Source organism: Camelina sativa, chromosome 17 (genome assembly GCF_030686135.1).
Source record: "Camelina sativa cultivar CO46 ecotype springtype chromosome 17, ASM3068613v1".
Taxonomy (NCBI): domain Eukaryota; kingdom Viridiplantae; phylum Streptophyta; class Magnoliopsida; order Brassicales; family Brassicaceae; genus Camelina; species Camelina sativa.
Window position 1 is genome coordinate 1,532,584 of NC_141896.1, and position 23,794 is coordinate 1,556,377.

Here is a 23,794-nt window from a genome sequence, read left to right on the forward strand (position 1 = left end):
GTGAAGATACTCTTATAAAACGTTTGGGGCCAAGGACGGTGGTGGTTCATGAACTCGATTCTGCACATGCCCACTTTTGTAGAATCCATTATAATATGTCTACATAAAAAAGCTCATGTATTGTGCATAACTTAAAAAAGGTTCTCATTTGTTCTAAGCAAAATCCACTGCTTTGTTACTTTACAAAAGGGAAAGAGATGATAAAAATTCTCAAACTTTGAATATTCGTGTTCCAGCCCTCATAAAACTCAAATCCTCGTATACCTTAATTGGTGTGGACTAGTGACTACTATTGTTATAAGGATCGTCGAAAAATAGAAACTCAAACTTAAAAAAGATTCAAGTATGTTGTATTTTAAGTCCACATTAGAATTTCAATTGGGTAAGACTAGGTAAATGAGCACAAACGATAAACCATGGAATTGCCTATTTTCCTTTTTTATGGGTAAACCAAATCAGACACACATAATAAACGATATCCTGGTTTAGAAACAGACCAGGGACAATGCTCATCAGTCATCAAAGAGAAACCCACAAAGAGGTTCTATAACAGTGTTTTTGGAGTTTTTTTTTAAAAGACATTTCTTATTCCGACAAAGCCTTGCAGCAAGCTTTTTAACGATCTCAACTCTTAAATGGCTTCAAAAGAAGAGTATTGGTTTAAGAGAGGCATGAGTACGCCAAGTCCTTCTCTTCCTTGAGCTCCTCTGCAGTCAAATCCATCTTCTTCCTTGATACTTCATCGATCGGAAGGCCTAACCAAAACAAAATTCACATTAGCATGCACAAATTTGGGTTTCAAAATTAGGATTTTGAGTTGAAAAATCTTGTTTTTACCTTGGACAATGCTCCACTCTCCATTGCGACAGGTTACAGGGAAGGAGTAGATAAGTCCTGATGGAACGTTGTAAGAACCATCGGAGTATACTCCCATGGAAACAAAGGTACCCTGACCAATTAAATCAAAAAGAGAACTCATATTAGAAAAACTATTATAAACAACATTGAAGAGAAAAAAAGCAGAGAAGAAGAGTTTATTTATGAACCTCTGGAGTTCCAAGGACCCAGTCACGGATGTGATCACAAGCAGAGCTAGCAGCAGAAAGTGCACTAGACAACTTCCTAGCCTTGATGATTGCAGCTCCTCGTTGTTGAACTGTAGAGATGAATTCTCCGTTCAACCTACAGTAAATAGTTAAATGAAATTAGAATTTACTTCGAGAGCAAAAAGAAAGGGTCTTAAGTTCTATGGCATGACAAGCATACCATTCATCGTCCTTGACGAGCTCACGAACAGGCTTTTCACCAGAAGAGGTCTGCACTTTAGCATGGTTGACATCTGGGTACTGTGTGGATGAGTGGTTTCCCCAAATGATCACGTTCTTAACATCAGAAACTGGCACGCTCAACCTCTCAGAGACCTGACCCAATGCCCTGTTGTGGTCAAGCCTTGTCAAACAAGTGATATTCTTTTCAGGGATGGATGGTGCAAATTCCTTCAGGATCAATGCGTTGGTGTTTGCGGGGTTGGCAACAACAAGAACCTGAAAACGACAAAACAAAAGAGAATGTATGAGCAAGAGAATCACAACACTCCAATGAAACCGAACTAATAAGCAAACATCCTTCCATCACCTTGCAGTTTGGAGCGGCATGCTTCTCCAATGCAGCAGCCTGAGACTTGTAAATAGAGACATTCTTGGACATGACATCCTTCCTCTCCATACCTTCTTTCCTTGGGAAACCACCAACCATAACAGCAACGTTGACTCCAGTACATCCTTCAACGGCATCAGTTGTAGCAACAACACCTGATAATACACGTCAAACGTTCATCATCTTACCCACTTGAGCAATATTCACAGTAAAAGAACAAACTTTAAAAACTCTTAACTACTGTACCTTTGAGAAGAGGGAAAGCAGCATCGATCAACTCCATCTTGACACCGTTAAGTGCTTCAGCAGCAGGAGGAATATCCAACATGTGGAGGATAACAGGCTGGTCAGCACCAAGCATGATTCCCCTTGCAATCATTGGTACAAGAGCATATCCAATTTGTCCTGCATAACCACAACAGTTTGTTATTATGTCTAACTAACTATAAAAGTCCATCCCAAAATCAATCGATGGTCAACCTCTACAGCAAGACAACAGGATGGTTTTTGCAAGAAGCAAGATGACTACAAGAATCCTAGCAAGGTCAAGATCCAGCAAACACATACGATCAGATCCAACGAAACAAGAGTTGACCAATATTTCATCGATCAACGGTACAACCTAAGACTATGCAGAGATCTCTGACTTAGAGTAAGCAAGAGAGCTTTGCGAATATTTTACTAGCAGGAGATCCACAAAATCAGAGATAGAAGATATATACATGATCGCAAAACAGATAAGGTTTTATATACCTGCAGCTCCAGTGACGAGAACACGAACTGGTTCCTTGGCCATCGGATCTAGATCGGAGATTATCGCCGGTAAAAAAGGATCGGAGTTGGAGGATTTTGGACTTTTGAGAGAGCGGAGAGTCAGTGAAAGATATCGTTGAGGATTGTGTCCTTGAAGCTCACTCTTGTCTTATATTTATCGAAGATAACGATGGAAAACAAAATATCCAATAAATATTATATTGGGCCTTTGAAGATTAGGCCCAAAATAATTTAAGCCCATAATTTTCAAAACCGTGAATCAATTTAACAGTGGATGGATATATATTGGTGGGCGATAAGGCGAGAACCACGTCCACTACAATCCCCGGTATGGCGTCATCTTACGTCACCTTCTCAACGGTTACTCCGGCGGTCAACGGCAGAAACAGTACGGACTATATTCGAGGTTTCGGTCGCTTACCCTTCACGCGTCGCCGTGTAACTCCACCACCGAATGCTCGGAGGAGAACTTCGGTTGTGGTGAAAGCGTCGGCGAAGAAGAATGCAATGGAGTACCGGAAATTAGGAGATTCCGATCTTAACATCAGCGAAATTACTTTTGGCACTGTAAGGATGAATCTCTTTTATTCAAATTTGTTGGCTTTTGAGTTGGGTCAGGTTACTTTATAGAATTGCAAGTTTTTTGGTGAAATTATTTCGAATTCCTCCAGATGACATTTGGAGAGCAAAATACTGAGAAAGAAGCTCATGAGATGTTGAGTTATGCAATTGAAGAGGGCATCAACTGTATTGACACTGCTGAAGCTGTGAGTTTTTTTTCTTTTAAAAATCTTTATTTGTTCATATTTCTCTTCAAATTTGGTGAAAAAAGTTTGAATCTTTTTTGCTTTATGTATATGTGTTTTGATTATTGACTATGCATATATGAGCTAAAGACCTATGTCTTCTCTTTCCTGGCTTATATTACACATGTATTGAGATGATGTTTATGGAAAGGGTTGTTTAAGCCATGTCTCTCCATGGTTGGTGAACTCTGGTTTTATAGTGCAGCTTGTTTAATGCTTTTTGATGAAGGAACTTGAGTTATTGTTGTAAGAATCTACAGAATGAGATATGTATTTGACTTTCAACTGTTTGCAACTTGGAACGGTGATATTTGTTTGTTCTAAACAGCATTATTTAGTTTTGTTTAGAGTCTACAGAATGAGATATGTATTTGATTTTAACACTTGTGTTTAGCTTTCTGGGACTTGCTTAGACGTGTAGATTTGATGTGGTAATTTTTTAATTTATTTAGTCATATATTATTTCAGTACCCTATACCGATGAAGAAGGAGACTCAAGGAAAAACCGATCTTTTTATCAGTAGCTGGTTGAAGTCTCAGCAACGTGACAAGGTATCACCATCTGCCATGTTTTGGATGCATATTGTAGTGTTGCAGTTCTTGGATTCTGTTGGATTGATATGGAACTAGTTTATACTGACTTTGACTCTTTGAAGTTCTTACGTGCTATGTAACTGTCAGTAAAGTTTACCCTTCGTGTTTGAAGTCATCATTGTCTTTGTCAATTTAATGGTCAAGTATAATTTCTAAATCCGCAAAACCTCCTTGAAGCTTTAATTTTTTTTTATTGATGTTCTCATTTTGTTTTGAACAGATTGTTTTGGCAACTAAAGTATGTGGATACTCAGAAAGATCAAGTTACATAAGGGACAGTGGTGAGGTTCTGCGTGTAGATGCTGCTAATATCAAAGAAAGTGTCGAGAAAAGTCTTAAGCGCCTTGGAACTGATTACATTGATTTGCTTCAAATACACTGGTAACATCGCCTTATTTTGTGGTCTAAGCCTAACTCATATGCTACATTGTTTGAGAAAGTTGTTGGCCATTCCATTGGCATAGTATTTCTATATTCATCATCGAATGTCTCAAAATCATGATACTGAATTTTTTTTCAGTCCAGGCCAGATCGATATGTACCACTCTTCGGCGATTTTTACTATGACACGTCGAAATGGAGAGCAAGTGTACCATTTTCTGAACAACTAAGGGCCTTTCAGGATCTCATAGACGAAGGAAAGGTAGTGCTATGATTCCTTAATAATCAGATGTTATATTGAGTTATAAAAATTCCTTACTGTAAACCTCAAACACAGAATTTGAAAGTGATTCCCGAATTCTGTAACAGGTTCGCTACATCGGTGTCTCGAACGAAACTTCATATGGAGTGATGGAGTTTGTTAATGCAGCAAAAATTGAAGGACTACCAAAGATTGTGAGCATCCAGAATGGTTACAGCTTGCTAGTTAGATGCCGGTTCGAAAGTAAGTTATCTTTCTGGAAAACCTAGAGAGCAAGAGTGTAGGAGGAGCATGTTCTAAAATTATTTTGTTTTGGGTTAAAATCACAGTTGATCTGGTAGAAGTATGCCACCCAAAAAATTGCAATGTTGGCTTGCTTGCTTACTCCCCTCTTGGAGGTGGCTCGTTGTCTGGGAAGTACTTGGTTCCAGACTCTGAAACTACAAAAAATGCAAGGCTAAATCTTTTCCCAGGATACATGGAACGTTACAAGGGATCCCTAGCCAAGGTTTGTTCTTGATCCAACTATGCTTGCATCTTTTTATGTAGTGTAACAATTAAGAAACTGCTATCAGCTTGAATGTAGTTGTAAAAAGCCACGCGGTGAAAGTTTCTGAGGTCAATATTATTTCTCTTCCGATGTCAGGAAGCAACCATACAATACATTGAGGTGGGGAAGAAGCACGGTTTAACTCCGGTTGAGTTAGCACTCAGGTTTGTACGTGACCGGCCCTTTGTGACGAGCACGATCATTGGGGCCACGTCGGTAGAGCAACTAAAAGAGGACATTGATGCTTTTCTGATGACAGAGCGGCCGTTTTCGCCAGAAGTTTTGGCGGATATCGACGCTGTTTTCAAAAGGTTCAAAGACCCTTCTTTCGTTTGAAAGAACAAAAAGGTTTCTAATGAGTTTGTGTGACCTCACCGTGAACGTCCATAAGTTAATTTAGCATGAATTTGTATTTTTTTACAGTTGTTGTATGTCTCGATATGATAGAGATACATAGACTATCAGAGTGTTATATAATGAAGCACAGTTACAAACGTTTGTGTGACCTCAAAGTGAACGTCCATATGTTGTTAATTTAGCATGAATTTAGTTTTTTTACAGTTGTGTCTCGATATGGTTAGATAGACACTACGACTCACAGAGTCTCATATATAATGAGCCACAGTTACAAACGTTTCAACGCTCTAATGATTTTATAATGGACCTTAACCAATTCCAGTTTATCCATTAATCTTGTTATATCATATACCGGACTTGTAAAAAAAAAATTGATGGGTTGGGCCGATCTCAACACAGCCCAGTAAGAAGTATACACTTTTAAAGTAGCGGACGAAGGTAACTGTGAGTTAGCCGTTGAGTATGTAACGGTAACTTATGACTTTTTTTACTTCAGAATTCGAAAACTATCCGTTAGTAATCTTTCCCAAACGGTAACTAATGACGTCAAAGCTGACATTTTTAATTCCCAATTCGAAAACTATCCGTTAGTAATTTTCCCCAACGGTAAAAAAATTATCTATATATAGTAAGCAATACACACAGCCTTTGGGTCACAGCTAAATAATCCAAAAGATGTAAATAGAAACTTATAGCCCTCTCCTCGTCTCTCTCCCTCTTCATCTCTGGCGCCCAAAACTCAGCCAATCTTCATACACCTCCAAGGCTCCAACTGCCAAAACTCAGCCAATCTTCATACACCTCCAAGGCTCCAACTGCCAAAACTCAGCCCTGTTTTTATTTTACAGTGAGTTACTTTGATATGTTTTATTTAATAATTGATTTTTGCATTCTTGCCATGTTGTTTGGGTTTATTTCACTGGATTACTTCTCCTAGCTCTTAGTGCTTTGTTTTGACCTATGTTGATTTTGATTTCTATGCTATTCTTGTCGATACTTCGTTTTAAACTTATGGATCAGCCTCATATTTTCGTTGTTATTATTTCTTTGGTTTTATATATAGTCTTGATAATGTATTAATTAAAATAATGTTTTTTTCTTGCAAGGTGTCCTTCGGATGAGGAGGACAGAGCTTTTGAGCCAGCAACAATTTTCCACGGCTCTCGTTTACCCAAACCAAGAAACCTGAATTGCAGTTTCCATCGAGGTTAGTTTTTTCAAGAAACCACCACTTGTATCATCAACAAATAGTTAAAACACTTCTTAGCCGAAACATTCAACACGACTTTTAGTTTTGAACATTCCCACACACGCTCGAAGTATTTTTTAGTGTAAACTCTGCTCTTTTTTTTTTTACCTATGTTATTTCTATGCTATTCTTGTTGATTTTTCGTTTGAAAAACCTATGGATTAATTAAAATGTTGAATGGTTAGGTGCAATGTTTTATTATATAATATGAACAGCCTCTTATTTTCGTAACAATTTCTTTGTATTGATGAAATATTTATTTTTGTTTTGCAAGGAATTTGGACGAGGAGGACAAAGCGAAGCCAACACAGCAAAGCTTTCAAGCCAAACGTGCGAAGCCAACACAGCAAAAGCTTTCAAGCCAAACGTCACCCAAACAGAAATAGCAATTTCCTCGACGTTAGTTTTGAATGGTTAGGTGCAATGTTTTATATAATATGATCAGCCTCATATTTTCGTAACGATTTCTTTGATTTGTATTGATGAAAATTTTATTTTTGTTTTGCAAGGAATTTGGACGAGGAGGACAAAGCGAAGCCAACAAACCCAAACAGAAATAGCAATTTCCTCGAGGTTAGTTATTCAATGCAAAGCTTTCAAGGCCTTAGTCAGAATTTAGAAACATGTAGTCGAAACATAACATCAAAAGGCCTAGAAATCAGACGAAACACACGTCAAAAGTTAGTCAGAATTTTAACTCTTTAGTCAAAAATTAGACGAAACACTTAGTCATAATAATGATCGATTCAACCCACTTTAGTATAAACTAGTTAGTCATAAACATGTCCGGCTCTAAGGGTGTGTTGGATGCCACTTATATAGTCTCTGAAAACACTTGAGTAATTCAACTAATTTCTTACTAAAATCGAAATACTCTATTATTATAGGGGAAAGATATTTTCCAACCAAAAACGAAGAGATGGTTAGAGGGGAAACATTTTTAGTACAAATACTTGGTCGAAAACAATTTAGGCGCGGCCGAAAACAATTTAGACGGTCGAAAACAATTTAGACGACCAAAAACAATTTTAGACGGCTAAACAAACACAGATTTTTAACCGAAAACAATTTTAGACGGTTAAACAAACACAGATTTTTAACTAATTCGACAATTGTTTTGTTACACGGTCATATTTAAAAACAAACACAAATTTTTAACTAATTCGACAATTGTTTTGTTACACGGTCATACTTAAAAACAAACACAGATTTTTAACTAATTCGACAATTGTTTTGTTACACGGTCATATTTAAAAAAAAACACAAATTTTTAACTAATTCGACAATTGTTTTGTTACACGGTCATACTTAAAAAATAATTTATTAAACGATACCCGAAAATTTCTGTAAATTTTTTGAATCGATTAGTCACTTTTAATCAAAGCACAGATTTTAAATTACTTTATTATTATCCCGAAAATTTCTGTAAATTTTTTGAATCGAAATGAATATAGTTTTAGTCACTTTTAATCAAAGCACAGATTTTAAATTACTTTATTATTATTATTTTTAGCTAACTTTGATCAAAACATTTCAGTACAGTGGAAGGTGAAGGAAAGGTCATACTTAAAAACAAACACAGATTTTTAACTAATTCGACAATTGTTTTGTTACACGGTCATATTTAAAAAAAAACACAAATTTTTAACTAATTCGACAATTGTTTTGTTACACGGTCATACTTAAAAAATAATTTATTAAACGATACCCGAAAATTTCTGTAAATTTTTTGAATCGATTAGTCACTTTTAATCAAAGCACAGATTTTAAATTACTTTATTATTATCCCGAAAATTTCTGTAAATTTTTTGAATCGAAATGAATATAGTTTTAGTCACTTTTAATCAAAGCACAGATTTTAAATTACTTTATTATTATTATTTTTAGCTAACTTTGATCAAAATATTTCAGTACAGTGGAAGGTGAAGGAAAGGTCATACTTAAAAACAAACACAGATTTTTAACTAATTCGACAATTGTTTTGTTACACGGTCATACTTAAAAAATAATTTATTAAACGATACCCGAAAATTTCTGTAAATTTTTTGAATCGAAATGAATATAGTTTTAGTCACTTTTAATCAAAGCACAGATTTTAAATTACTTTATTATTATCCCGAAAATTTCTGTAAATTTTTTGCATCGAAATGAATATAGTTTTAGTTACTTTTAATCAAAGCACAAATTTTAAATTACTTTATTATTATTATTTTTAGCTAACTTTGATCAAAACATTTCAGTATAGTGGAAGGTGAAGGAAAGAAGCAGAGCAAGAAGTGACACTGATCATCAAGCTTTTTTTGGTCAAACTCAGATTTCATTCAAATTAAAAGAGTTATTCCTCCTTAAGGAGAAGGTACAAAAAAGGCTATCAGAAGCCCAAACAAACCAAACCACTTGAGCAAATGGTAAAGCAACAACAATAACGAAAGCATAAGCTAAACATAGATAAAGGGATAAATGGGAGCTAACAAGCTCAAACCATGGATAAAGGGATAAATGGGAGCTAACAAGCTCAACCAAAGTAGATTGGTTCTTGAATGGAGGAAACGAAACCTCTAAAGACACCAACGACAAACAGTCAGCAAATACTGAACGGGGACAGTCTTGAGCAACAATCCTCGCTTCTACTTCAAGTAGAATAGTTTTCAGAACAAAGCTCCCTGTGACAATACCACTAAAACCGAGTGAAGTATTTGGGAGGATAATAAGCTCCTTAAAGGAGAGATGAGAGCTATAAAAGCCTCAGTGAACCAGAAAATCTGGAACGGTGAAGGAGAGCAAAGATCTCTTTCCAATCTGCAACAAAGTGGCTACTAACATAGCCAATTCAAAGTAAAATCTGCATACTGCAGTAAGGGTTCGCACTAAGGCGATAAAGATACCACAAGAAGGCACAAATGTGGATCCAAGGATATCCAAATTCATCAAAGGAGTAAAACATAGATCCGAATTCCACAAAGCCAGAGCCACACTCTCAACGATCATCCAAGAACTTTCCAAAATAGAAGCACCAGAGACCGAAGAACAGGAGCATACCTGGGGGAACAGGAGAGGAGGTGTGTTGATTGAGATGGAGAACGAATAATCAACTCTGCTGCCAACGAGACTGAGAAGCCGGTGTGACTTGACGACATGAGCGACGAGAGTCTTAGCCGGAGAGGGATATGGAGGGTCCGGAGTTGAGCTAAGGATAGAAAGCCCCAACAAAGAAGCAACCATTGACGTAGTGATATCGGAGCAGAATTTGCATAATGCAGTGAAGGGCCGCACGAAGGCGATATGGGGGCGACGAGAGAGCACACAAGTAAAGCCAAAGGCAACAAGGGCCATCGAAAGATCTAAACCTGCATTCCACAAAGCCAGAGCTACACACTTCACAAAAATCTGATAGCTTTCCAAGAGAGAAGAATCAGAAGAGGAAGAGTAAACCTGGGGAATTGGGAGAGGAGGGGAGGTGGAGGTGTCAAAGAAGAACCAGACAGCTATATTGCATGGGGGGAAGGATGATTCGCTGGCGACGAGAGGCCAGGTTCAACGGAGGAGAGAAACGTCGAAGAAACGCCAACAGATTTGGCTAATACACTGACACTTAAAACACAAATCCGAGAACAGATCTGGTACCGGGGACTGCACACAGCAGGAAAGAATCGCAAACAAGCGAAATGAGTATCACTAGAGGATACAAAAAGAGTTGTAGATCCCAGATCTAGAAGAATGGGAAGGTGGAAGGCTGGAGAGGGAGAGGACAGAGGAGATAGTTCGACGATGGAGGTTTGGACGAAGTTGGAGGGAGGGATGGGATGGTCGGGCGGGTCAGAGGGTTCTGGCGAAGGAGGGTCACCGACGGCGACGGCGGAAGCCATGGCAAGGAGAAGCTTAGGGTTTCCTCGATTGTTGGGCATGGGAGAAAATTTTTATTTAGTCAAACGCGGAGACCTTCCCGATGAACTTTTTGACACACTGATCATCAAGCTTAATATTGTTTTTCCAATGTAGCAATTGATTACATTGTTATTATATATGTAACAATGTATTGTATATATTTTTTTCATCTACTCAAAATCAAATTCTAAAATATATGTAAATATACATAAATATATTTTGTTCACGAGGAAAACTAATTAGACAAATTAATCATATAAATTGTTTTTCCAATGTAGCAATTGATTAATTACATTGTTATTATATATGTAACTTGTATTGTATACATTTTTTTCATCTACTCAAAATCAAATTCTAAAATATATGTAAATTAAATATATTTTGTTCACGAGGAAAACTAATTAGACAAATTAATCATATAAATTGACATTAAACATTTTCTGATATACTCTTCGAAATATGTTAGTTTCAGGATAAATTCACCTAATTTATACTAGTTCTCAAAATAATTAGGGGAGTGAGAACACAATTAATGGTCAGATCTAGATCTCGTTCGTCGGTCATCCACCTTTCAGGTTATCACGAGTGTGTCGAACGTACGATATTAATTTTAATATAAATCGAATAACAATAATACAAGTTGCAAGCAAGCATGGTTAAATAATAAAATCACCAGTCACCAATTTGGGGGGTTAATCAGTAATGACCGACACAATGAATACAAAAAACGCGTTCGCAGACTTTTTTTTTTTTTAATTTCGTATCAATGACAGACAGTGACTTCTCCCATATCAAACCTAAATTGTTTTGCAAGAATTTAAATATAAAACGAAGAAGATAAACATTAAACATTAAACGCATTATATAATGTCGAATCTAATTGCGATAAAATCGTTCTAAAATTCGTTTTTATTCGCTGTAACTATATATATACGAAATAAATATATTGGTCCAAAATATATTTCGAACACATTATAAATAAAAAAAGATATAACAGCAAGTCGACAGTGTGGACATGGAGAGAGACCTTTTCTATCTAAAGAAGCCTTTAACAACGAAACACAACACACTGTACCTTTATACATCTCTCTCTCTCTCCCTATTCTTGGAAATAAAAACATTTTAGCCACTGAGAAAAAAAAAAAAGGTATCATTCACCTTGAGGCAGAACGAGATCTGAATCTTGTAGTATAAAGTTTTTATTTTTATTTATTTATTTATTTAATAGACATAAAAATCGTTACTTTAAAGCCAAAAAGGATACAACTTCATTCACTCTCTCCCATTCTCGGATCTCTCCCTCAGTACCAGTGGCCACTGTGTGCGTCTGTGTGACTCTTCTTGGTCGGTGAGTTTTCCTTGTTCTGGGTTTTGTCTTTCTCGTTCGATTTTGATTAAATTTGTGTTGAGATTCGTATTGAGACATTCGTTTAATCAATGAGGGGTGTTTTTACTTTTCCCGGGGGAATTGAAGTGAGACTTTTTCATTAAAAGCTTATACTCTACTCTCTAGATCTAATATAATTTTGCAAAGATTCAATCTTTTTGACTCTTAAACCCAATTAAAAGGTTGTCGGTGGCTACACTTTATGTATATGTTACTTGGTTTACACTTAACTTTGATGCTTGTGTGTGGTTTCTCACCCAATAAACACGGATCTGACTCTTCCAACTCTGTTCTTTTTTTTTTTTGTAACAGCTTTTTGAATTTATGATGGTGTTTGCGCTTAAGTGCGCTCTAGTGGCTGTTTACCAAACCTTGTTTAAACTTTAAAGTCATTGTCTTTATAAGTGTTTCTGTTCTTGATTTGTGCAGAAAGAAGAGTGTGGAAAGCTTTTTATGTTAACAGGACTCTGAAGAGAGCTCTTTTGGTTGTAAATTACGTTTGGATGATGAGAGGGAGATCTGATGGAGGCCAAAAGAAGCGGCTTATTGCTTCGGTCTGTGTCGTGGCTTTATTCGTCTGTTTCTTGTTTATGTACTATGGTTCCTCTAGCCAAGGTGCATCAGCATTGGAATATGGACGATCTTTGAGAAAACTCGGATCTTCTTATTTGGGTGGAGATGATGATAATGGTGATGCCAAACAGGATGATCCTGTCACCAGTGCAGAAGACAGTCTTGTTGTAGCCAAAAGCTTCCCTGTAAGTTAGTTTTATCAATATCTGTGTGTAACTGGACAATTTTATTATCTTTTACGTAAGCTAACTATTTTGGTATATGTGTTGTAAAGGTCTGTGATGATCGGCACTCGGAAATCATCCCTTGCTTAGATAGGAATTTCATCTACCAAATGAGGTTGAAGCTTGATCTATCTGTAATGGAACATTATGAACGGCATTGTCCTCCTCCTGAAAGACGATTCAATTGTTTGATCCCTCCACCATCTGGCTACAAGGTGCTCAATTTGCTTTCTTGTTGTTGCTTTGTTTTGATTTGTCTCTGGTTCTTTGTTTTGATTGTTTTGCTCTTTGTATTGATAATTTTAGGTTCCTATTAAGTGGCCTAAGAGTAGAGATGAAGTGTGGAAAGCGAACATACCTCACACTCACCTTGCAAAAGAGAAGTCTGATCAGAATTGGATGGTTGAGAAAGGCGAGAAAATTTCTTTCCCCGGTGGAGGCACTCATTTCCATTACGGAGCTGATAAATACATTGCATCAATGGCAAATGTAAGCGTCTCTTTTGGCTCACCTTTTTAACTTCTTCTATAACTTGTTTCTAATGATTTTATTACTTGCAGATGCTTAACTTTTCGAATGATGTATTGAACGACGAAGGCAGATTAAGAACGGTTCTTGATGTTGGATGCGGAGTTGCGAGTTTTGGAGCTTACCTTCTCGCATCTGATATAATGACAATGTCGTTAGCGCCTAATGATGTTCACCAGAACCAAATCCAGTTTGCATTAGAGAGAGGGATCCCTGCTTATCTTGGTGTTTTAGGTACAAAAAGGCTTCCTTACCCGAGCAGATCATTCGAGCTTGCTCATTGTTCTCGATGTAGGATTGATTGGCTTCAAAGAGATGGACTCCTTCTTCTTGAGCTCGATCGTGTACTAAGACCGGGCGGTTATTTCGCTTATTCGTCTCCTGAAGCTTACGCACAAGATGAAGAGAATTTGAAGATATGGAAGGAGATGAGTGCTCTTGTTGAAAGAATGTGTTGGAGAATCGCTGTTAAAAGAAACCAAACTGTGATTTGGCAGAAACCTTTGAGTAATGACTGTTACTTGGAGAGAGAGCCTGGGACACAGCCTCCTCTTTGTCGCTCAGACGCTGATCCTGATGCGGTTTCCGGTGTGTTAATGGAAGCTTGCATCACTCCTTACTCCAAGCGTAAGTTTGCTTTATTTTGGGTTTTGCATTACTCCTTACTCCTTACTCCTCCTCTTTGGTTGTTTGGTTCAGTTTGTATGCCATATGTCACGTCACAGTCATGTTCTGTTTTTCTATATGCAGATGATCATAAAACAAAGGGAAGTGGGTTAGCTCCTTGGCCAGCTAGGTTGACTTCATCTCCTCCCCGTCTTGCGGATTTCGGTTATTCAACCGATAGGTTTGAGAAGGACACGGTACTTGAACCACCGCAACCTTTTTTGCAACTATTGATCTTACTTGAGATCGGTTCTTCCACATATTTATTGTTAAAGCACATTCATTGGTTTGTTTGCAGGAACTTTGGAGACAACAAGTGGACAGTTACTGGAATCTGATGTCCTCAAAGATCAAATCAAACACTGTGAGGAACATAATGGACATGAAAGCTCACATGGGTTCTTTCGCAGCTGCTCTTAAAGATAAAGATGTATGGGTTATGAACGTTGTCTCTCCTGAAGGTCCCAACACTCTAAAACTGATCTATGATCGTGGTTTGATCGGGACAAATCATAACTGGTACGTGTACCCGAAAACCAAAAACTTTCCATCATCACTTGTGACAATAGTTCACTTTCTCACCATTCCTTATTCTGTTAGGTGCGAGGCTTTCTCTACGTACCCGCGAACATACGATATGTTGCATGCGTGGACAGTATTTTCAGACATTAGAAACAAAAAATGCAGCGCGGAGGATCTATTGATCGAGATGGATCGGATTCTTAGACCAACAGGATTTGTCATCATCAGAGACAAGGAAAGTGTAGTTGAATCAATCAAGAAGTATATGCCGGCTTTGCATTGGGAGATTGTGGCGTCAGAGAAGGTAAGCACAGGTTCAGAACTTGACCAAGAGAATGAAGATGGTGAAAACAATGTCGTATTCATTGTCCAGAAGAAACTTTGGCTCACCAGTGAAAGCCTTAGGGACACTGAGTAAAACAAACATACTATCAAAAGCAGAGAAGAAACAAAACAAAGAGAAAGAAATTCTTTAAATTCCACATGTTTTTTATATAGTTTTTATTTTGATTTTTGTAGTTGATTTGTACGACATAAATGAATTATGATGATATAATACTAAAACTGTTCATTGTTTTCTTCTTTTTATCTTGAAGCATTCTTTAATTTTTCTCTTTCGATGTTTCTTATGTATTACTCTGACCTTATCGAACTGTTTAGAATAGTTTTGTTTTCTCCAACTCGTTAGAATATTTAAGTTTGGTTAGAATGTGTTTCCATATGTTTGGTTGGTTAGAATGTTTAACTATGTGATTTTTGCTGTCGGCAGTACAGTACATGTTTGACAGGTTTATTGAAGAAAATGTAAAACAAAATAAATTTTTAAGTACCATATAGACTTTTTAATTTCAATAGAAGAAGATTACTATTGACAAATTCAATGCAGAGATGTGTCCACATAATATGATTAGTTCAACGAATATAAATTTATAACATTAACCAGTTCTCAGATTGAGATAAGAATCATCATTTCCCATTTTAAAATGTTTACAAAATGTGGTTATCTACTTACAAAAATACATTTTTTAAAAATAGAGAAAACAATGTGGTTGGTTATAAGATTGGGAGAACAGTAAAAAGTAATAGATTTATTTTCTAGTGCATGGCAGAGGAAATTGCATAGATTAGAGTTTAATAATGCCGACACAAAAGTAAGGGAAGAAAACAAAATTATTCTCAATCAGTCTATGTATATAATCTACTGTATAAATAAATATAGATAGATGTGTGATGGTAGGAGAAATAAAAAGGGCATCCAATTCCAAACTTAATAAATAATGTAATTTACACAAGAATATTAATATAATTAAATGATGGACCACCTAAGTAGTATGTTGATTTGTTGTTGTTATTATATGGTGGTGACTGAGATGTTTTTTACTAATAGTGCCAAAATATTTTTTTACTTTTTTTAAAAAAAAGTGTAAGCTTTATGTAAATTAAGCATGTGGAGCTAAAGAGTTAATTATACAATTTTTTTTTTTTTTTTTGGTCACAAAGAGTTAATTATACAAAAATAAGTACGCAACTTAAGCAAAGGGTAGTTGTTGACCTTTCTTGTCTAATTCATTCAAGATAAGGCTAACATTATTATATTAAAATTAAATATAAAAAAACCCTCTTCTTCTATACTTCTTCTCCTTCTCAACTTTTTTTTTTTTGTGAAATTTTCCTAAGAAATAAAAAGTAAAATCACTCACAGGCAGAGGTCTATCCATATCAGATTTCTCCATCACTTGTCGTCAAAAAACGATATCTTTTTTCTCGCCGCGTTTTTTCTTCTTTTTGCCCCTTTTTCTAAGTTATTGAAGAAAGATTATTCTTTGATTTTGCTGCTCTGATCTCAAGTCTGAAGCTTTTTTTTTTTTGCTCGATGATGATGATGGTTGGTTGTAGTAGATGTGTACTAATCTCAGTTTGGTTGTAGCATAAGATTTTTAGGTTAAAAATCGATTTGGGTTATTCATCCAAGCATCAAAAAAGCTTCTTTTTTTTTTGTGAGTTTGTTTCTTTTAGAAGAAATTCTTGGGGGGTTTTTTAATTTTTTTTTTTCTTGTTTTGCTTTTGTGATCGTTCTTATAACTAGAAGAAAGGAAGGTCTTTTGGGATCCACTCGATCGGATTTTTAGGCGACGCGATTTGTGATCTGGGTGAAAAGTATATTTCAGAGATCAAGCTTGGTCTATACTACTTAGTTGAATTGGTGTCAATTTCATTCTTAGGAGAACCAAAAAAAAGTCTACTGACTTTTTTTATTCATAAAAGGAGATAATGGATCGTGTGGTTGGTGGTAAGTTCAAGCTCGGACGAAAGCTTGGAAGTGGTTCCTTTGGTGAAATTTTCTTAGGTTTGTTCTATTTGTCTTGTTTCTTTTCTTTTAATATTCTTCTTTGTTTATGTCTCCACTTTTTCCAACTCTTTTTTCTGAATTTGCTTTCTTTCAGGAGTGAATGTACAAACCGGAGAAGAAGTGGCTGTTAAGCTCGTAAGTCCTATTTATGATGCTGTTTTGATTTCTTGTGTTATATATATATATAATGCAGTGTTTATGTGCTTTGTTCCTGTTGTTGGTCTTTGCATTATGATTTACTTACTTATCTGCCCTTGTTTGTCTTAGTGTTTAAACTTGATTTTAATATATGCTTCTTCACGCAGGAACCTCTCCGAGCTAGGCATCCTCAGCTTCATTATGAGTCAAAGCTTTATATGCTTCTCCAAGGAGGAAGTATGTTTTGTGTTTTATCTTCACTCTTGAGTTCAATTCTTACAATCTTCTTTCTGTTTACTAATAATGTATATGTCTTTTCTTTTTTTTGGTTATTGAAGCTGGTATTCCTCACATCAAATGGTTTGGGGTTGAGGGTGAATTCAACTGTATGGTGATCGACCTTCTTGGTCCTAGTATGGAGGAATTTTTCAACTATTGCAGTCGATCCTTCACTCTTAAGACTGTTCTCATGCTCGCTGACCAGATGGTATATATATTCCTCCTGCCTTCTCCCACACTGTTTGATTACATGTACTTAACTCGCTTTGGTTTCGAATTTGATTTCGCCAGATAAATAGAGTCGAGTATATGCATGTACGAGGGTTTCTTCATCGTGATATTAAGCCAGACAACTTTTTGATGGGTCTTGGACGCAAAGCAAACCAGGTGAGTTTTATAATAAGACTACTCTACTGTCTGAGAGCTTCAGCAAGGGTACATTTGGTTTATATTATCTTTGTTACTTCCTTTGCAGGTGTACATCATTGACTATGGGCTTGCCAAAAAGTATAGAGATCTTCAAACACACAAGCATATTCCATACAGGTACAAACCTTGTCAGCTCGTGTTTCAACTCACAGACTTCTACCCATATGAACTTGCAACTGCCAAAGTACACCTGTTTTCTTAAGTGAATGTCACTTTGATAATCGAGAGTTTTACTTCTTAGGGAAAACAAGAATCTTACAGGGACTGCTCGATATGCAAGTGTCAATACCCATCTTGGAATTGGTGAGTTATTTTCCTGCTTCTTACTATTCTCTTTGCTTTCTCCATCAGTTTGTATGTAGTTGAGAGGACTTGACACTCCTCAGTTTCTTAATTAGTATTTTAATAATATTACTCTTACACAGAGCAAAGCAGAAGGGATGATCTTGAATCTCTTGGCTATATGCTTATGTATTTTCTTCGAGGAAGGTAAAGTGATAAATCTGTATTTTGTTTTCTTTCTTTTCTTGTCTTCCTATTATGAAACTTGTTCCTGATCCTTAATTTCTGTTTCAGCCTTCCTTGGCAAGGCCTTCGTGCAGCCACCAAAAAGCAGAAGTATGACAAGATCAGTGAAAAGAAGAGGCTTACACCAGTAGAGGTATTGTTTTGCGTCCAGTACTTAGAAACTTCTATGGTTTATTGACTTTAAGTTCTGAAGTTGTTGTTGTACTATTGAAGTACTTGAGATAATCTTAACCTTTTGAGATATTCGGCGTTTATAATTACAACCTTAAAATTTCCTTTGACAGGTCCTTTGTAAAGGCTATCCACCTGAGTTCACATCGTATTTTCTCTATGTGCGTTCATTACGGTTTGAAGACAAACCAGATTATTCATACCTAAAGAGGCTTTTCAGAGATCTGTTTATCCGAGAAGGTCAGGAAATTGTCGAAAATACGTATCTGCTGCTGTGCATATTTTTATGTAACATTTAACAAAAAACACTCAAGAAATTGCTTTTGATTCTTATTTCTGCAGGTTATCAGTTTGACTATGTATTCGATTGGACAATATTGAGGTATCCACAGTTTGGCTCCAGTTCCAGCTCCAATTCCAAACCAAGAGTAAGTCTGTTCTGAAGCTATAATGTGGAGAATTGTTATCATTTTTAAATAGAGTATCAACCGTCTCACGCTTTTCCTCTGTTCCAATAGCCAAGCTTAAGACCTGCTATGAATATTCCAGTACCATCTACCGACAAAGCGGAGAAGCCTTCAAGTAAGTATCAGCTTTTAAAACCTGCTTCTGCTTTATATTTCTTAGCTTTACAATCACTGGTAGAGTAACTCGATTTGGTTTTGTGCTAAATTAACCTGTCTTCCCTCTGGTTAAAGATGTATTATTATGCCATGCTTTAAATTAATGATTAAGTTCAGGAACTGGTACACTAACTCTAACGCTTGTTGAAGGAACTCGGATATTAACAAACCTTTCCTCTTAACTATATACAGTTGGGCAGGACAGTCGCGAGAGGTTCTCAGGTGTTTTCGAGGCGTACACTAGAAGAAATAGTTCAGGAACTGGCGTTCAAGCTGATCGATCTGGTAGACCAAGAACCTCGGAGAATGTTCTTGCATCCAAGGATACGGTTAGTACATCAAAAGAAAAGAGAAACATTTCTATTTCCTTCTTTCGTAAACCTCAAGATCCAAGACTGAAACTACCCTAATTATGTTTGGGAATTTAACACAAAGTACCTTTATTTGTTTGGTTGAATCAGCAAAACCAGGAGAGGCCAATCACTTTATCTAGGAACCAGAGTTTAACAAGAAAAGCAGTTGCTGGGTCAAGTGTTCGAGCCACTTCCTCGGCTGATTTCACAGAGAATCGATTGAGTAGACTCGTCCCAAACAATGGTCGGTCCTCTACAACTCAGAGGACCCAGTTCGCTTCTTCGTCCTCATCATTAGCCATGAAGGCTGCTCCAGCAAGAACTGCTCGTGACATTACGCTCCAGAGCCTCGAGCTCCTCAGTATTGGGAACAGCAAGAGGAAGTGACTGGCTGAAATTTGCCGCCCGCCAGATTCACAGTTGGTTCATATCTTTATCCATCTTTGTTTGAGAAATTACTGTTAAGAAAGAAAAACATACATGATTTGCTTACAGATATGTGATATAAAATTTATACATGGCTTTACTTCATAAAATCAGTGTTGTTCATATTGTATTTGTTAAATTTATATTATTCTCTATACCAATGTATGGTGCGTTTAAATGTGTCTCAGCCTTAAAGAGTCTGAAACCAAGTCATATATCATTCTTGTAACAAGAAATTATTAATGAAATTAATTTCTCTAAATAATTATGGAGTGGCAAAACAGGAAATATAACTTTACTTTTATTTCATATTATTCAGTTTAAATTTAACAGTAATGAAAAATGAAATTAAGAATTCAATTAAAATAATGTAATTACATGTTAATTGGACCAATAATCATAGAAATAAATCTTGTCTATGGAATAAAATCTAATGTATAACTAACCATTATAAAATACAAAACGTGCCACAATTGATTATTAAGTATATTGGTGAAGTTTTGTTACAAAGTATTTGTTATTTTATATATTGAGAAAATTACATTTTAAATTTTTGAAGTGTGACTGAGTAGCACTTTGAACCTCGAGAGTATTTTACTAACATTATAAACCTTTAAAATAATTTACTAATACGTTAAATTTTTAAAATGATTTCACTAATTAAAATGATTTCACTAACACTTTAAGTCTTAAAACTAACATTTTCTGTTTGAACCGCCATAGAAAATGATAGAATGGTAATATCCGTCGATGCAAAATAGTTAAATGATGTTGGTTTAATTTATATTTTTATAACTTTTAGTTTTTATAAAAAAAAAGAGATATCCTCATCGTAGACGAAAATTTTACGACGTTAATCTTTACATTATTAATCTTTTTGATAGATGCATCTCTACTGTATTATGATTCGAACCGATTGACTTATCACTGGAAACCAATAAATCTTATAAATATGTTATCGTCTTCAATTTTACATCTGTCAAATGTTTTAACATTACCTCTCATTCTTCATTTTTTACTTTGATTCTTCTTCTCTTGTGATTTAATATCTCGTCAGAGGTTTATCATTAACGTAAGTACTGTGTAACCATGATGGGGGTAGGGTTGGACGAGAGTTTATGGTCAACGGTGGATAAATGAAGAAGATGTAGTTTTTATTGTTTTAAAAAAAAATTAATCGTAATAATAGTAAAATAAATTAAATTAGTATTTAAATCAAACCAACATAACTTAACTATTTCATGTTAACGAATATTACTGGTTCATCATCTTTTAGTTTTAAGATTTAAAGTGTTAGTCAAACTATTTTAAAAGTTTATAGTGTTAGTGAAATTCTAAAAATCTAAAATACTATTTAGAGATACTTTAAAAATGAAAAATGTAGCTTTTTTATTTATTTTTAATTAGTTACATCGTTGGAGATAATATATTACAAAATAATTAGAACATACTAATTAGATTATAAAAAAAATTAGATCGCAGAAATTACTAATTTAGCAATTTCTCATAAACAACGACGGTTCTGAAAATATGAAATAATTGTGCGGACCGTCACTTTTGTATTTGACCATGACTGATACTCTCCGCATAAGCAAATAAATCCCATAAATCAATTCAAAGCCACATAGATAACACAAATTTGGGATATAAAACATCATAAAATGAAATAATTCACGTTAAAGGAAGACTATAAGCACATAATTCATTTAAATTAGTTAATACTTACCAGAATAGATAATTAAAACTAATTAGGATTTTCCCAATAGAAAGCTGTATATACAGACTTACAGTGGAGCAAAGAACTGCATAATGTGTATTTGAATAAAAAAAAATGATTTTCCTAAAAGTGGTTGATTAATTTCCAACAAAATAATCAACTTCCCATTAATTAGTATCCTTCCCAAAATGAAAATAATCAAATATTCTTAAATTTTAATTTCCATTTACCTTTTAATTTTTCCTTACAATGTTTGACTACTTTATATGTCTAGATATACCTATCTATATATCTTCATTTTCTTTATAGAAAACATTTACAGAAAAAAATCCTGAACTAAATTCATGCATGATATTAGAACATAGTAAAGGAAATGCATGCATGATATTATAGATAATAAATCCATCGTTATCATCATCATCAAAGTAAGACAAGAATAACACATATGGAAAAATATATTTCCTCATATAGTAGTCTTAGTTGGCATCAGCTCTTCTCCTTTTCACTCATAAAACTTGTGTGTATAAATAATTGAAATAGATGTGTCTTAGGTTCTTCATCTCTCATTTGTTTTCTCTTGCATCTTCTCATTAATACAAAAGGATAAAACCTAATGATCATGCCATATTCAAAGCCCCAAGAATGTGGAGTTTGTAAGCGAGTCTTCATAGCACCACAACACCTAATGGCACACATCGAAGCTTTTCACTCCAGTCGCCATTTTCCCACCTTCGCTTCCCCAGCCGCCGCTTCACCCGCCAGCACCTTCCACCACTTCCCGAACCAGCTCATGAACCGGAACCGGAACCCTAATCCTCCTACTTTTCAGGCGAGGACTCATTTGGATTACTACCGTAGGGGTTATTTAGATGATCAAGGGAACTTTCATAAAGGGTTTCCGCCGGCACCGGCTATGACTCCGGAGCGGAAATATAAGTTTTTGCTGCCGAAGCCTAAGATATCGAAGACGGCGCCGAAGCTGATGGATCTTTTTCCGGAGGAGACGTCATTGGAATGCATCCGTACGCTGCCGCTTATTTGCCAGCTGGAGCGACGGAGACCGGAGGAAACTGTGACGGAGAACGGTGGAGTCAACTCGAGTTACATCGACTTGTCATTAAGGCTATGATGACTCTTAATTTGGTAGTAGACTTGTCCGGTTAAATTAATAAACAAGAAAAATATGATTCTCGATTGGAGAAAATTAGGACTTTATGATAAGTGTTATGTCTTTGTTGTTATTGTTTTAACAGTTCTTTAAACTGATTAGTGTATTTTGTGTTTTTTTTTCCGGATATTATTGCGTTTTTCATTTTGCACCATATCTTCTTCTTGTTATATCTTTTGACCATGATAATTATTATGAGACTCATGACTAAATTGAGTAAGTGCGTACATGTATATATATGCACTATTAGATTAAAGAACAACTCAAACGGAGAAACAACAAGTTTTGTGTGCCTTATGTGTCTTGTGAAGAAATAGTTTGTATACACATATGAACTATTTATGTGTGTCAGCTTAAGATTATATGCCACTTTTTGGGGCTTTCTTTGCCACTTTCAAAAGTTAGTTTGCAAGAGTAATTATCACAATGTTATAAGTTATAACTAATTAATTAGGAACGTAACATGTTTTTATCGTATATAAATTTATACTCCTTGGCCATTCCAGAAGAGAGAAGACAGTGTGATTTGATTTAACAGATTTGGACGCTGCTTTGATGTGGACATTCATTTACATTCGTATATAAAATCTTATTTTTTGGGTCTATAATATTATTGATATAATACATTGAAGAGTTAACAGTCCGAATTAGTAATTTTTTTTTATAAATTATTAATATATGAAAGCTAACATTTAAATTGAAAGAAAGTAAAGATGAATTAATAACAATTAATTTGAATAATTAAATGACGCCATATATTATCTTCTTATAATTACATGGATATTAGTACTACAATTGCTTTCATATATTACTTTTGGAAAAGAATAATTAAGTACCAGTGTAATATACCACGTCATTATAATTTTAATGAGTCTATTAAATATCATCATATCTAAACTTCATAAATTTTAAATAAAGTACAGATGAAATAACTTCCTTTAGACTATTATATCATTCAAGTTTTCAGTTTTTTTTTTAAAACAATATATTAATTAAGTCAACTTTATAATATCTCAAAAAGATTTGTCAGTACATCTATCAGAAAAAATAAAAAAAATTACTAATGTTTTAATTAGTAAAAATATATATCAGTTATAAACATTTCAATGGAATTTCTGAATAATTCAGCCAATTATATAGTGCCACATATGTCAAAGTAATAATAGTGATATTAATAATTTAATGATTGGACATCAGA

The 23,794-nt window shown here is 35.3% G+C and overlaps 6 protein-coding genes across 8 annotated transcripts; 5 read left to right on the forward strand and 1 right to left on the reverse strand.

Moving 5' to 3' along the window:
* Positions 1-412: 412 nt before the first annotated feature.
* LOC104754575 (malate dehydrogenase 1, cytoplasmic) lies at positions 413-2,686 on the reverse strand. The gene is made up of 7 exons (XM_010476794.2): positions 2,410-2,686; positions 1,903-2,061; positions 1,636-1,811; positions 1,267-1,544; positions 1,047-1,182; positions 838-949; positions 413-755 (listed from the first exon to the last, which is right to left on the reverse strand). Exons 1-7 carry the CDS (start codon positions 2,450-2,452, stop codon positions 661-663), a joined length of 999 nt encoding a protein of 332 aa, XP_010475096.1. The 5' UTR covers positions 2,453-2,686; the 3' UTR covers positions 413-660.
* An 11-nt stretch (positions 2,687-2,697) lies between these two features.
* LOC104754577 (uncharacterized) lies at positions 2,698-5,535 on the forward strand. Of its 2 annotated transcripts, none has more exons than XM_010476795.2 (8): positions 2,698-2,997; positions 3,102-3,197; positions 3,705-3,788; positions 4,051-4,211; positions 4,356-4,473; positions 4,581-4,716; positions 4,803-4,981; positions 5,120-5,535. In XM_010476795.2, exons 1-8 carry the CDS (start codon positions 2,761-2,763, stop codon positions 5,357-5,359), a joined length of 1,251 nt encoding a protein of 416 aa, XP_010475097.2. In that variant the 5' UTR covers positions 2,698-2,760; the 3' UTR covers positions 5,360-5,535. The 2 variants fall into 2 exon arrangements, 1 of the variants encoding a protein (XP_010475097.2); XR_015585690.1 differs by having other exon boundaries at positions 2,718-2,997; positions 4,351-4,473.
* A 219-nt stretch (positions 5,536-5,754) lies between these two features.
* LOC147923239 (uncharacterized) lies at positions 5,755-10,707 on the forward strand. The gene is made up of 7 exons (XM_087495166.1): positions 5,755-5,783; positions 5,877-5,970; positions 6,076-6,227; positions 6,487-6,587; positions 6,904-7,047; positions 7,139-7,202; positions 8,870-10,707. Exons 1-7 carry the CDS (start codon positions 5,755-5,757, stop codon positions 8,907-8,909), a joined length of 624 nt encoding a protein of 207 aa, XP_087351292.1. The 3' UTR covers positions 8,910-10,707.
* A 664-nt stretch (positions 10,708-11,371) lies between these two features.
* Positions 11,372-15,000, forward strand: LOC104754579 (putative methyltransferase PMT8). Of its 2 annotated transcripts, none has more exons than XM_010476796.3 (8): positions 11,372-11,862; positions 12,331-12,659; positions 12,749-12,913; positions 13,005-13,187; positions 13,259-13,853; positions 13,977-14,089; positions 14,191-14,411; positions 14,493-15,000. In XM_010476796.3, exons 2-8 carry the CDS (start codon positions 12,405-12,407, stop codon positions 14,830-14,832), a joined length of 1,872 nt encoding a protein of 623 aa, XP_010475098.1. In that variant the 5' UTR covers positions 11,372-11,862; positions 12,331-12,404; the 3' UTR covers positions 14,833-15,000. The 2 variants fall into 2 exon arrangements, with proteins under 2 accessions (XP_010475098.1, XP_010475099.1); XM_010476797.3 differs by having other exon boundaries at positions 11,521-11,858.
* A 952-nt stretch (positions 15,001-15,952) lies between these two features.
* LOC104754580 (casein kinase 1-like protein 13) lies at positions 15,953-19,821 on the forward strand. Its single transcript, XM_010476799.3, has 14 exons — positions 15,953-16,761; positions 16,859-16,899; positions 17,070-17,139; positions 17,241-17,389; positions 17,473-17,568; positions 17,657-17,727; positions 17,852-17,913; positions 18,036-18,099; positions 18,187-18,271; positions 18,423-18,549; positions 18,652-18,737; positions 18,828-18,891; positions 19,125-19,261; positions 19,394-19,821. Exons 1-14 carry the CDS (start codon positions 16,686-16,688, stop codon positions 19,670-19,672), a joined length of 1,407 nt encoding a protein of 468 aa, XP_010475101.1. The 5' UTR covers positions 15,953-16,685; the 3' UTR covers positions 19,673-19,821.
* A 1,948-nt stretch (positions 19,822-21,769) lies between these two features.
* On the forward strand, positions 21,770-22,808 carry LOC104754581 (uncharacterized). Its single transcript, XM_010476800.3, has one exon. It carries the CDS (start codon positions 22,042-22,044, stop codon positions 22,555-22,557), a length of 516 nt encoding a protein of 171 aa, XP_010475102.2. The 5' UTR covers positions 21,770-22,041; the 3' UTR covers positions 22,558-22,808.
* Positions 22,809-23,794: the final 986 nt, after the last annotated feature.

Excerpts from the sequence above, each read along its gene's own strand:
- LOC104754580 (XM_010476799.3), top strand. The coding sequence starts at position 16,686 with ATGGATCGTGTGGTTGGTGGTAAGTTCAAGCTCGGACGAAAGCTTGGA. Across the intron at positions 17,728-17,851 it reads CACAAGCATATTCCATACAG|GGAAAACAAGAATCTTACAG; the intron begins GTACAAACCTTG and ends TTTACTTCTTAG. Across the intron at positions 18,272-18,422 it reads AGAGGCTTACACCAGTAGAG|GTCCTTTGTAAAGGCTATCC; the intron begins GTATTGTTTTGC and ends TTCCTTTGACAG.
- LOC147923239 (XM_087495166.1), top strand. The coding sequence starts at position 5,755 with ATGGGTTGGGCCGATCTCAACACAGCCCA. Across the intron at positions 5,784-5,876 it reads GCCGATCTCAACACAGCCCA|AATTCGAAAACTATCCGTTA; the intron begins GTAAGAAGTATA and ends TTTTTACTTCAG. Across the intron at positions 7,048-7,138 it reads CGTTAGTTTTGAATGGTTAG|GAATTTGGACGAGGAGGACA; the intron begins GTGCAATGTTTT and ends TTGTTTTGCAAG.
- LOC104754579 (XM_010476796.3), top strand. The coding sequence starts at position 12,405 with ATGATGAGAGGGAGATCTGATGGAGGCCAAAAGAAGCGGCTTATTGCT. Across the intron at positions 12,660-12,748 it reads TTGTAGCCAAAAGCTTCCCT|GTCTGTGATGATCGGCACTC; the intron begins GTAAGTTAGTTT and ends TGTGTTGTAAAG. Across the intron at positions 13,188-13,258 it reads ACATTGCATCAATGGCAAAT|ATGCTTAACTTTTCGAATGA; the intron begins GTAAGCGTCTCT and ends TATTACTTGCAG.
- LOC104754577 (XM_010476795.2), top strand. The coding sequence starts at position 2,761 with ATGGCGTCATCTTACGTCACCTTCTCAACGGTTACTCCGGCGGTCAAC. Across the intron at positions 4,474-4,580 it reads ATCTCATAGACGAAGGAAAG|GTTCGCTACATCGGTGTCTC; the intron begins GTAGTGCTATGA and ends ATTCTGTAACAG. Across the intron at positions 4,982-5,119 it reads ACAAGGGATCCCTAGCCAAG|GAAGCAACCATACAATACAT; the intron begins GTTTGTTCTTGA and ends TTCCGATGTCAG.
- LOC104754581 (XM_010476800.3), top strand. The coding sequence starts at position 22,042 with ATGATCATGCCATATTCAAAGCCCCAAGAATGTGGAGTTTGTAAGCGA.
- LOC104754575 (XM_010476794.2), bottom strand. The coding sequence starts at position 2,452 with ATGGCCAAGGAACCAGTTCGTGTTCTCGTCACTGGAGCTGCAG. Across the intron at positions 1,812-1,902 it reads TGCTTTCCCTCTTCTCAAAG|GTGTTGTTGCTACAACTGAT; the intron begins GTACAGTAGTTA and ends GTGTATTATCAG. Across the intron at positions 1,183-1,266 it reads CTCGTCAAGGACGATGAATG|GTTGAACGGAGAATTCATCT; the intron begins GTATGCTTGTCA and ends TATTTACTGTAG.